The following is an 11,555-nucleotide window of genomic DNA, read 5'->3' as shown; positions in this document are numbered from 1 at the left end:
TCGCGCGGGCGCGGCCCCGCGAAGCCGCTTCCGGTGGCGGCGGCGCCCGCGGCCGCGATGGCGGCGGCCGGCGGGGACGGGGCCGGGGCGCGCGGGCGGCCGTAAGCGGCGGCGCCGGGCCATGGGCAACGCGCTGGGCCCAGCCGCGCCCCGCGCCCCGCGCCGCGGGCAGCCACTCGGCAGCCCCGGCAGCTTCGATGAGCTGCACCGGCAGTGTAAAGGTGGGACCGGGGTTCACCGGGGGCGGCGGGGGATGGACTGTTAGACGGGAGAGCGGGGCCGGGGGTGGCGCCGGGGGCACCGGAGTCGGGCTGCAGACGGGAGAGCGGGGCCCCGGGGGCACCGGGAGCGGTGGGACGGCAGCGGGAGGCCGCCCGGGGAGAGGTCGGCAGCGGCGTCCCGGTCAGCTGCCGCCGTCCCGCAGAGGTGTTCCCGCAGCAGATGGAGGGCGTGAAGCTGATCGTCACCAAGACCCTGAGCAGCCACTTCCAGGTCAGGGGGGACCCGCGCAGGGGGACCCGTGCAGCAGAGGGGCTGTACCTGCCCCCCGGGCAGCCCCCGCTGATGCCCCGGCCCCGCAGGTGACACACACGGTTCACATGAGCACCCTCGGCCCCTCCAGTTACCACTTCAACGCCACGTTCGTGGGGGACCGGCAGCTCAGCCCCACTGAGGTGAGGCCGGGGCCCCGGGGTGGTCCGGGGGCGGGGGGTGGGCCCGGGGTCGGTTCTGTGGTGGCTGTTCGGCTGTGAACGGGCAGCAGGGCGTTTGGGGGTGTCTCGAGGTGAGGGGTCCCAGCCTGTGGCTCAGTTGGGATCAGGGGGTCCCCATCACACCAGCTGATCCCCCCGTGTCCCCAGGTGTTCCCCACGCTGGTCGGGGACATGGACAACAGCGGGAGCCTCAACGCCCAGGTGCTGCATCTCGTGGCCGAGCGAATCCGCACCAAAGCCGTCTTCCAGGTGCTGCCGGGGGGGTGAGAACCTCAGGGTGGGGGTCTGGGGCGGCTCTGCACCCCCAGGCAGCAGCAGGACCCACGTGCTGCCCGTCCCCTCTGCAGACACACCAGGCCAAGTTCGTGACGTGGCAGTTTGACGGCGAGTACCGTGGGGACGACTGCACGGCCACCCTCACTCTGGGCAACCCCGACGTCCTGGGCGAGTCTGGTGAGCGGGGATGTCCCTCCTCCCGCGGGGGCTGGGCCTGGGGGGGCCGTGGGCTGAGGGCTGTGCTGTCCCCGCAGTGATCCTGGTGGCACATTTCCTGCAGAGTGTCACCCCGCGCCTGGTGCTGGGCGGGGAGATGGTTTACCACCGGCGGCCCGGGGAGGAGGGAGCCATCCTGACGCTGGCGGGCAAGTACACGGGTACGTGGGGGCGTGGGCACGGCCACGGGGGTCCCGCTCGCCGTGCTGGGGCTGGGGGGATGCCCAGGCCCCCTTTGCCCTTTGTCTCGCAGCTCTGAAGTGGGTGGCGACGCTGAACGTGGGGTACGGCGGTGCCCACGCCAGCTACTACCACCGGGCCAACGAGCAGGTAACAGCCCCCCGAGTCCCAGCCCCTGCTGCCACGTCTCCCCAGGCCTCACGTTTCCCCCCTCCCCAGGTGCAGGTCGGGGTGGAGCTGGAGGCCAACACACGACTGCAGGACACCACTTTCGCCTTTGGTTACCAGCTCAACCTGCCACAAGCCAACATGGTCTTCAGAGGTGAGCGAGGGGCCGCCCCGGCGCCTGCCAGCCCCGGTGCTGCCGGTGCTCACCCCCTTGTCCCCGCAGGGCTCCTGGACAGTAACTGGAGCGTCGGGGGGGTGCTGGAGAAGAAGCTGCCGCCGCTGCCCGTCACTCTGGCTCTGGGCGCCTTCCTCAACCACTGGAAGAACCGTTTCCACTGCGGCTTCAGCATCATCGTGGGCTGAGGGGCCGCGGAGGCGGGTGGTACGTGCCACCGTCCTGCTCAGGGAGCCGCTGCGCCGTGCCGCGGGGTCACACGGAGCTGGGGAGCCCGTGGAGGGGGGACCTGGCCCTTTGTGGCCGGGGGACGCTGTGACTGTGGGCGCCGTCGGGCTGAGGAGCGGCTGCGGCTCGGGGCCGGAGCCTCTGCGCGCCGCGTCCTCGGCCCAGCGCAGTCCCTCTGCTCCCACCCCCTCCCCTGCCTCAGTTTCCCTCTGGCAGCGCAGGGTGCACACACACGTGGAGCCTGGAAAAATAAAGGAGCTTTACTCTGCCCTGTGAAGTGCAGTGGTGGCTGGTGAGCACCGGTGCTGGCGGCTGGGGGCCGGAGCACGGCTCTAGCTGATGATTTCGGAGAGCAGCGGTGTCATGGAGGACAGGTCCTGGATGTGGAGGATCTGCCGCGTGTTCTCCACCTTCAGTGTGTGCAGCTCCGTCACCAGCAGCAGCAGCTTTGCATAGAGAAACCTGCGGGAGGCCGGGGCGTCGTGCTCGGGCTCGGTGGCCGTCCCTGGCCATGCCAACCCTCCCCAGGCACCTACCGGCCCTCGGGCAGCGGGTGCCGGTGGTCGATGTAGCTCTTGAGTGTCAGGGCCACCTTCTCCTGGAACTGGTCGATGAAGTCCCGCTGGGCGCTGCTGGCGTGGTCTGGGGGCGCAGGGCGGGTGTCAGTAAGGCCGGGGGGATGCACGGCCAGCGCCACCCCACGGTCCCTACCTGGCGAGAAGAGCAGCATGGCCTGCAGCAGGACGTACTCGGCCTCGTGCAGCCCCAGCTTCCTCAGGCTGATGTGGAACTTGAGCAGAGGCTCCAGGTAGATCTGCTGGAACCCGGCTGCGGGAGCGTGGGGAGGGGGGTGAGCGGGGCTGGGGCTGGGGCTGCTCCCCATGCCGCTGCCGGCCCCTTCCTCACCCAAGGCTCCGTCCTGGATGGTGTAGCAGTGCTGCCCGCACTCCCAGGCGTTGGTCTCAATGTTGAACACGGTGTTGAACTGGATCTGGCAGATCTCCAGGGTGGTCCCTTTCAGCAGCGAGATCTGGTCGTCGATGGGGAGGCTCCTGCAGCGGGTGAAGGTTGGTGTGAGGGCCAGGGCGGCGGTGGGGAGGTTCCTGCCCACATCCCTCCTCCACGGACCTGAAAGCCGGGATGTCCTTGGCGAAGCTGATGATCTGCTGGATCATGAAGGTGCTGATGTCGGCGATGTGAGGCAGCATGGAGAAGACATCGGGCAGCACGTCCTCATCCAGGCAGTCGGGCTGCGGCGGCCACGCCGTGGGGCTGCCGGGCTGCGAGGGGCTCTGCGGCCGCGAGCCGGGCACATAGAGGCGCACGGCGGGCTGTGGCGACGGCAGCCGCGGCGTCAGCCCCGTGCCTGACCGGCTGTGGCGCCAGACGGGACCCCGGGGCCCTGCTCACCCAGTAGTGCGTGAACTGGGAGAAGCTGGAGTCGAAGTTGCGCTGGTGGGCCGTGATGAGGATGTCGATGAGCTCCTGCTGCTCCGCCGTCAGCCCCTCGGGCTGCTCCTGCGCCAGCCGCCGCTGCCCCCGCAGCGCCCGCCGCCGCTGCAGCGCCTCCTCCGACATGATCACTGCCGCCCCGGCCCCGGGTCACCGGTGGCAGAGCCCCCCGAGTGCTCAGAGATGCTGGCACTCCATGACCCCAGGGGGATGCCCCATGTCCCCTCCCTCCCTGGCCATAGCCCCTAGCGTGCCCTGTCCTTTCCGCCCCCGTGTCCTCCCCTGCCATCCCACCCCTGACTCTCCTCTCTGTCCCTTATCTCCTCCCCCAGGTTCCCCTCATTCCCTTTTTCCCCATGTTATCCCACCCAGATCCTCCTTCTCCCCTCTGCTCTGTCCCCTTTGTCCTGCCCAGGTCTCTCCCCCCGTGCCCCTGCACTCACTGTCCTTCCGCATGCCCACGTCGAGGCACTTCTGGAGGCGGCAGGCCTGGCACTGCCGCCGCTTGGCCTTGGTGATGGGGCAGCTCCGGGAGAAGGGGCAGGTGAAGTGGACACCCTTGTTGATGGAGCGCCTGGGGATACATGGAGACTGTGATTGTGTCCCCGAGGGAAAGGGGGTCAGCAGGGGCTGGGGGATGGGATGTCACCCCAGGGCAGGGGCCATCTGTAGCTCACAGGACTCTCACTTGCTGTGCCCTGCAGAAGCCAGGTGGCCTGAGCATGGGGTGGCAGCAGCAGTTCTGTCTTGTCCTATCCAGTCCCTGTCCATGGGACCATTTTGTTCCACCCTGCCCTGTCCCTATGTCAATTGCATTCCATTTTATCCTTCTTGTCCCATCCCATCATGTCCCTTTTCAGTCCATCTTGCTCTGTCCCATCCCACCCCATCCCATCGTGTCCTCTCCCATCCCCTCCTGCCCCATCCCATCTCGTCCCCTTCCTCTGTCCCATCCCACCCCATCCCCTGACTCCTGTCTGGTGTCATGGAGCAGACACAGATCCTCCCATGGTGGCAGCCCCCACCTGAAGAAGCCCTTGCAGCCCTCGCAGGTCATGACGTGGAAGTGGTACCCGGTGGCACGGTCCCCGCACACGGCACAGACTTTGTCCTCCTCGGGCTCTGCATCCTCCCCAGCAGGTCCCTGCAGCCCCGGCCGCGGGTGGGGGCTGTTCTCTCCATCCGAGGGGCTCGAACCAGACATAGTTGGCGACGCAGGCGATGGCACCCGGACCAGGGGGACCACAGCAAGGACAGAGCCTGCAGGATGGGGTGGGTGGGTGGAGGGGGATGTGTGTGTACACACACCACGGCTTCTGCTTGAGCAAGACCTGGCGCCGTGCCCCGTGGGCAGCACTGCCCGTCCCGCGGCTGCTGCCCCAGCACCGGCTCCCGCGCCCCCTCCCCTGCACGTCTCCTCAAAGCCACAGTGTCTCTCCCTCCCCATGATTCTCATGCTCTCATCCACCGCTGCGACCCACCGCTGCGTCCTCCCGCCCCATCCAGCCCAAGCCCCTCTCGTGGTGTCCCTCGGGTGTCCGGTGCCCGGTGCTCACGCTGCGCAGCGAGGGGCCGCCTGTCTCCGCTCGATGCCTTTGCCTTCCAGCCGGAGCCCTGTGGAGTTTGAACCTTGAACTTGAGCCCTTGAAGCTGCGGCAGGCGAGGACAGGCGGCACGGATTGGAGGGGACAAACGGCGGGTGGAGGGACGTGCAGCATGGGAGGGACCAGCCGGGACGTGCAGGTAGCGGCATGGCAGGCACGGAGGACAAGGAGGACGCAGGGGAACAGGCGGACATGGAGGACAGGCAGACACGGGGACAGGCAGGAGACAGGCAGAGGTGAGGACACACGTGGGTGTTTGGAGAGGAGCTGAGGCAGCAGAGCCCAGAGGCGACAAGAGCTACAGCAGTGACTGTCCCGTAATCGGTGTCCCCGGAGGAACGTCCCTGTCACCAGCCACCGCGGGGAGGTGCCAGTGCCATCCCTATCCCAGGACCCACGGACAGAGCCTGTGTCCCCCGGGGATCACTCCCCAGCTTTCGGGGTGCCCGGGACGGCGACAGCTCGAGGGGTGACAACGGCCCCGGCCCTCCCGGGTCCCGACGGGTCCGGCTCCGAGGGGCGTCGGGGGTCGGAAGCGGGGGGTGACACGCGTGGGGGCGGGTCCCCCCGACGCCGTCACTCAGCCGCGCCCCTATAAAGGCGGCGGCGATCGCGGGGCCGCACACCGGGAGCGGCGGCGGACGGAGCGGCCATGAGCGAGGTGAGCGGCCGGGGCCCGACAGAACGAGGGGCTTTCCCTTTCTCCTTTGTTTTTAGCAACGGGTCGGGAGAGGAATTGCCCTGGAAACAGCGGGGGGGATGCTGCACCCCCGGTGGGAAGGACGGGCTGGAGGCGGGGGGAGACTCCAGTGACCGAGGGGCGTCTGGCAAAGCGGAGCCTGTGCCTCCCTCTCGGGGTGGATTCGGTGTCGGAGGCTCCGTCTCACCCCCGGACACTCCTTTCTCTCTGCAGCGCAGCCCCCATGAGCCCCCCTCTGCGGCGGAGGCCCCCAGCAGGCAGGAGGAAGGTGAGGACCCCCCGGTGTGCCCTGTCACCGCTGCCCCTTGCCCTCTCGGGACCCCGACTCTGTCGTGGGATCCCCCCTGGCTGCTCCTGTACCCACAGCCTCCAGAATCCGTGTCCCCACTATGGTGGGGTGGGGGTGGATGACACCAGGATGGATTTGAGGACATGCTCTGTCCCTCCCCTGTGCCCTGGGAGGGGGGATGCTCTCCTGGGCATACTCTGCTGCTGGGGGAGGAGGGCAGTCAGAGGGGTGACCCTGGGGGTGCCAGGCTGTAACCAGGACAGCCCTTGTCCTGTCACTCCCCTCAGCCAAAGCTGGTGACCCCAAGAAGGTGGAGGAAGAGGAGATCGACATCGATCTGAGTGCACCTGAGACGGAGAAAGCTGCACTCGCCATCCAGGGCAAATTCCGCCGCTTCCAGAAGCGGAAGAAGGAGTCGGGACCCTGAGCGGCTCCAGGGTCCCGGGACCCCTGCCCGCAGTGGGCGTCCTGCTCTTGCACCTGGGCACGGTCCCATCCTGACCCCCACCATGCTGGGGCTGCCCCATCCTCTGTGAGTGGGGCTGGGGGGGGCTCAGCCCTTCCCTACCCCTCGCCCCCCCCCCTCGCCAGGCCCCTGAGTGAAGCTGGGGGATTGATGTTGGGGGAACACAGTTGAGTCCCGTGTCTCCTGGAGTGGAGGTGGCCCTTGTGCGAGGGGATGGCATGGAAATGCCCTTTTCCATGGGGCAGCCTCCATTTTCCTGTCCGTGGTGGTGATGTTGGCTGCTGGGGCAGGGAGGGGGCACGCAGACTGCTGTCCCCTGAGTGAGGGAAGCCCCTGTCCCATCCCAGGAGGTGGGACACTGCGGGGAGGACGGGTCTCTCTGCAGGCTGCAGCCCACCACGGGAAACCAGGGCTCCCCCAGCACCGAGTGCTCCCCATCCTTGCACTGTCCCCTCCACACCTCTTGTTATTGTCACCGTCCCCTCCCCTGGGGGGGACTTTTAGCATGTGTAAAGAATAAACCATGGTGAAGAGGAGCTGGGCCGGTGAGTGGTCTGTGGGAGGGAGTGTGTGGACCGTTCTTCCACGGCCGGGACCCCCAGGTGCCCCTTCTTGGGGGTAGCTGGGGAAAACCCTCTGCTAGGCACATCCCCGCAGGTCCCGGGCTGGACCGGCCTGGAGGGTGTGAACAGGAGTGGTCCCAGGGCACAGGGATGCCCCTTGGGGAGCTGTTCCATCACCCGCGGGATTTCCCGTCACCCTCTAATTCAGGCTTTTTCCCCGTGAAATCCCATTTCATTCCCTGGCTGCCGGGTCTCAGCCCCTGGAGCCGTGGCCTCGTTTCCCATCACTCCGCTTTATGCAGCGGTGAGGAAAGACGCTGCTGCTTATTCCTCTTCCTCGGGGGAGGAGGGACTCGCAGCACCGCGTCCCTCCAGGCATCCGAGTTCTCCTCGGTTTTGGCAGCTGTTCCCAGCCCTGGCTGCCACCGCGGCACCGCCGAGAGCAGCCGCGGGAGGTACCTGCCGGTGATGACAAAAAAAGTGCTTTGCAGTGGTTAAAACAGACTCGCGGTGTGGGGGGATTTGCACCGTGATTTCCGTGTGCTCAGGCGTGAGGTGGCTGCGGGGCCGGTCCCCCAAGTGCCCGATGCTCGTGGGGTGACTGGGGACGCCGGGCCCGGCACGGAGCCACAGCGCATCGGCAGAAATAGCTCCCTGGAAAGAAAAACAGCGCCGGTGGCCAAGGGAAAGGCAGGGCCCAGGGGACACCCCGGGGTCGCCGGGGTCGGGCCCGGCCCCCGCTTGCTCCGCAGACTTATTAGGGAAAAGCCAGTTCCAGCCCCGGTGGCGAGGGGCGGGGAGTGGGCAGCAGCGCGGGGACCTCTCCCTCCTTCCCTCCCTCCCGTTCTGCTCTGTGGCGGGAGGGAGAAGCGCTCCCGGACCGCTCCCTGCTCAGCCGGGTGGTGCAAGGATTGAGCTGGGGCTGCACGGGGGGTGGGAGCGCTTCCATTCCTGCTCTGTCAGCCCAGCGACCCCCGCCCGCCGCAGCGAGACCCCTACGTACCCAGGGGGTGTGCGACCAGGGCGGGGCCCGAGACATGGACTGTGTTAATTGGAGTGAATTTTAACTAACAAGTGATGGGGATGAGGGGGAAGGTGGTCCTCGGGTGGGATGCAGCCACGATGGGTGGTCTTGGGAATCGGACCCCTGGTTGAAGGGGGTCCCTGGAGTGCCACGAGGACCCTCTCGAGACATCACCTCGTCCCTGGGGAAACTGGCACGGCAGCAGCATCACCCCTCCTGCTGTGGGAGCTGGTGGGGTCCATGCAACGAGTTTACAAGTGCTCAGCCACCCTCTCCCCACCACCCCGACACCCCCACCTCGAGCAGCGAACAGCGACGAGCCACAGGGCTCAAGGAGATGTGAGTTTTATTAATGGCGCCATGGGGACGGGGGAACACAGTCAGGACATAGAAAAATACATCGTGGGGCGGCGCCTGGCTCCGGGGTGAGGGGCACCGGCAGCTCCTCCCGCCTGGCCGCAGCCTCTCCTCCTCCATAAGGCTCCGGCCAAGGCAAAGGGGGCTGAGGGTTATGGGGCGGGAGGGTTAATGGGGAAGGGGAGCGGATGGAGGGGAGGGGGCGAGGGACACCCTGCGACGTCATTTGGACTCGGTCGTGGGGAGAGACGAGAAAACGGCCAGAAAAAAGGAGCAACGATGGGGGCAGAAGAACTCTCCCAGAGACTAGTTGCGGGGGGGCGTGATGGGGAGGCAGGGGGGCGGCACGGCCCCACAGGGACCCTGCAGATCCCTGGGGAGGGGGAGGGACCGAGGCAGCCCGGAGTGGGACAGACCCTAAATTCAGTGGTTGCATCTTCAAATAGAAAAATTACACCAGTGGCCGTGGCCGGGCAGGGCAGCGGTTGCGCAGAGGAAGGTACCGAGCAAAGGGGGCTTTGGGACGGGGCTTCGGGACGCCGGAGCGACGCCGAGGCCGCGGGACCCGGGGCGAGAACCACACCCCGCTCCTCGCCGGGTCCCGCGGCTCGGGGCGGCCGCTTCCTGGGGCCGGGTGGCCGCCTGGACCCCCCCTGCTGGCCGTCAGGTCCCCGCGTTCGGCTTGATGATGTTCATCAGGGCGTTTTTGAGGCTGCCCTTGCTGGGGGAGCGGACGGCGGGCGGGGGGCGGGCGGCCTCGGCAGCCTCCCCCCGCAGCTCCATCTCGATGGTCATGACGACTTTGGGGGGCCGGGCGGCCCCGGCGCCCGCCCCCGCGGTACCTTCCCTGCCCGCTAACCGCTATTTCTTATCCTTGCGGGAGTCGCCGGGGACTCCTTTGGCTTTCTTCTCGCTCGCCGCCTTGGTGCTGCGGCTGTGATCCAGCATGGCATAGAGCACGGGCGCCTGCGGGGCCGGCGAGCGTCGGTGCTGCGGAAGCCCCCGGCCCCCTCCTCTCACCCCAAAAGGTGTGGGGTGGAATCCTCCCCACCCTGGCCAGGCTGCTGTCCCCCCGGCCCCTCGGAGCTCACCTGCCGGCTGCGCTTGGACGCGTCCTTGGCCGATCGTTGCAGCTTCCCCTTCTCCATGGTGCTGGCGTGGAAACGCAACAAAAGGTGGCTCAGAAAAGCCGACCCCCCGCCCCCTACTCCAGTCCCACCCTACAGACCCTCCTCGGGGTGGTTTCGCGCCGGGGCTCACCTCAGGCGTCGCTGCAGGGCCACCTGCCGCCGCAGCCAGCAGTACCGGGTGAGATAGACCAGGGCCACCAGCACGGCCACCAGCAGCAGAGCCCCGCCGATGACCGAGCCCAGCACGACGCCGTAGCGGGTGGGCACTGCAGGGACGGCAGCGCCCCGTCAGCCCAGCTGCCCGAGGCGGGGAGCCTGAGGTGGGGAGGGGGTTTGCTGACGCTGTACCTTTCTCGAGGACGTAGAGAGTGACCTGGGAGGACTTGCCCACGATGTCAGGGGGGTTCTTGACGTCGCAGGTGAAGGTGCCGTTGTCGGTGTAGTCCAGGTTGTGGATGACGATGGAGCCGTCCTTGCGGTGGGGGTTTCCCACCCACTCCATCCGCTCCTTGAAGCTGCCCACGTCGTCGATGTAGGGCTGGCCCTTGGCATAGTGGAAGATCTAACGGTGGGGACAGAAACACGGGGTCACGGTGGCTCCGGGCACAGGGGGGCGCCACCCCCAGCCCCGGCACACGGCGGGTGCTCACGGAGATGCTGTCGCGGGAGCCCTCGGCTTGGAAGTGCCAGGTGATGGAGATGTCCTCAGAGATCCACTCGCTGGACCAGAAGCTGCAGGAGAGGGTGACGTGGGAGCCAACGGTGCCATACACCTCCCGCTGCGTGTAGACGTGGATGGACGAGGTCGGGAACGGCCCTGCCGGGGGCACAAACCCATCAGCCCCGCGGGAGCCCTGGCACAGGGACGCTGCCCGTCACCGGGCTGTGCTCTGCATCCCCACACCGGCCCCGAGCCACCACCAAAGGGCTTTGCTTGGCCCTGGAGAAAGCGTGAGGGCTGGTGGGGGACAGCAAGCAGCTCTTTGTGTCACCGTGGGGTGTCTTTGTGGGGAGCCTCTGCCCCGGTGTCCCCGCAGCTGGCTCCAAGGGGACTGTGTGCCAGCACAGGGGATGCTGATGGGCCCAGGTCTGGTGCCCAGCATCCCTCATCCATCCCCAGGGAGGTGGCTGGTGCTGGTACTCTCCTTGCAGCCGGTGGCTGGGACCAGGGCGCAGCAGCAGATCTGCTCCTGTAGCATCGCCACCAGCAGCGACGGTCCCAAGAGCAGACGTGTGGGTGGCTGCCAGCCCCACGGCCACCTCCCAGGGGTCTGGAGCTCCCCCACGGTATCCCCCAGCGCCTGCAATGGGGAACCTTGTGCCCAGCAGCCCCAGTCCCCGCTGCCCAGCTTACCCAGCGCCAAGAGGAGCCCGGCAAGGAGGAGGAGGAGGCTGCCCCTGGCACCCCGCGACATGGTGGCTGCGTGTCAGCGCGGGGCTCCGAGCTGCATGGAGGGCTGGCGCTGCGCGGGGCCCGTGGCGCGCCCCAGGCTGCCGGCGGGACGGGGGCCGAGGTTTAAGAGCAAGCAGCGCCCAGCGACGCCGGCAGCCCCCCGGCCCCGGGCCAATGGGCGCCAGGCAGCCGGGGCGGTGGCGGCCGGGGCGTGCTGGGTGCTGTGGCCTCAAAGGGGGCATTTAGTGAGGGGCTGGGTGAGGAGGGGGAAGCACGCGGCTGGGGGGGCCGCGCACACTGCGCCCTTTGTCCCGCCGCATTCCGGCGGGGGCGGCTCGGCAGGAATGTGGCCGCAGCCGGGGGGGCACCGGCACACGGCCGCTGTCCACAGCTCGGTCCCGGGGCTGGACCCGCTTGGGGCTCGCACCCACCGGCCACCCCGCAGACCACCCCTCTGCCCCGGCCAAACCTGCTCCCAGCAGCCTCTGCTCTGGCTCCATTTTGGGGTGAAAACGCAGGTTTGGGGAGGGTGAGGAGGGATGAGGGCAGAGCCATAGAGCAGGGAGCGACCGAAACGCCACGAGCCCGGGCAGAGCTCAGCGCGGGGGCTGCACAGACGCT

General features: G+C 68.0%; 3 protein-coding genes across 4 annotated transcripts; 1 reads left to right on the top strand and 2 right to left on the bottom strand.

Moving 5' to 3' along the window:
* Positions 1-86: 86 nt before the first annotated feature.
* Positions 87-2,225, top strand: TOMM40L (translocase of outer mitochondrial membrane 40 like). 2 transcript variants are annotated; one of them, XM_062016129.1, is made up of 9 exons: positions 87-221; positions 425-492; positions 582-674; positions 861-962; positions 1,061-1,166; positions 1,244-1,366; positions 1,459-1,535; positions 1,605-1,707; positions 1,777-2,225. In XM_062016129.1, exons 1-9 carry the CDS (start codon positions 122-124, stop codon positions 1,914-1,916), a joined length of 912 nt encoding a protein of 303 aa, XP_061872113.1. In that variant the 5' UTR covers positions 87-121; the 3' UTR covers positions 1,917-2,225. The 2 variants fall into 2 exon arrangements, with proteins under 2 accessions (XP_061872113.1, XP_061872112.1); XM_062016128.1 differs by having other exon boundaries at positions 1,459-1,707.
* A 63-nt stretch (positions 2,226-2,288) lies between these two features.
* On the bottom strand, positions 2,289-4,612 carry NR1I3 (nuclear receptor subfamily 1 group I member 3). Its single transcript, XM_062016053.1, has 8 exons — positions 4,434-4,612; positions 3,852-3,982; positions 3,367-3,539; positions 3,085-3,287; positions 2,863-3,008; positions 2,668-2,784; positions 2,493-2,598; positions 2,289-2,418 (listed from the first exon to the last, which is right to left on the bottom strand). Exons 1-8 carry the CDS (start codon positions 4,610-4,612, stop codon positions 2,289-2,291), a joined length of 1,185 nt encoding a protein of 394 aa, XP_061872037.1.
* Positions 4,613-8,383: 3,771 nt separating this feature from the next.
* MPZ (myelin protein zero) lies at positions 8,384-11,139 on the bottom strand. Its single transcript, XM_062016176.1, has 6 exons — positions 10,896-11,139; positions 10,192-10,358; positions 9,890-10,103; positions 9,672-9,807; positions 9,503-9,563; positions 8,384-9,377 (listed from the first exon to the last, which is right to left on the bottom strand). The coding sequence occupies exons 1-6, from the start codon at positions 10,954-10,956 to the stop codon at positions 9,273-9,275; spliced, it is 744 nt and encodes a 247-aa protein (XP_061872160.1). The 5' UTR covers positions 10,957-11,139; the 3' UTR covers positions 8,384-9,272.
* Positions 11,140-11,555: the final 416 nt, after the last annotated feature.

The sequence above is a fragment of the Colius striatus genome, chromosome 29, assembly GCF_028858725.1.
Source record: "Colius striatus isolate bColStr4 chromosome 29, bColStr4.1.hap1, whole genome shotgun sequence".
NCBI lineage: Eukaryota > Metazoa > Chordata > Aves > Coliiformes > Coliidae > Colius > Colius striatus.
The sequence above is the reverse complement of the archived record's forward strand: the minus strand, read 5'-3'. Positions and strand labels throughout refer to the sequence as shown.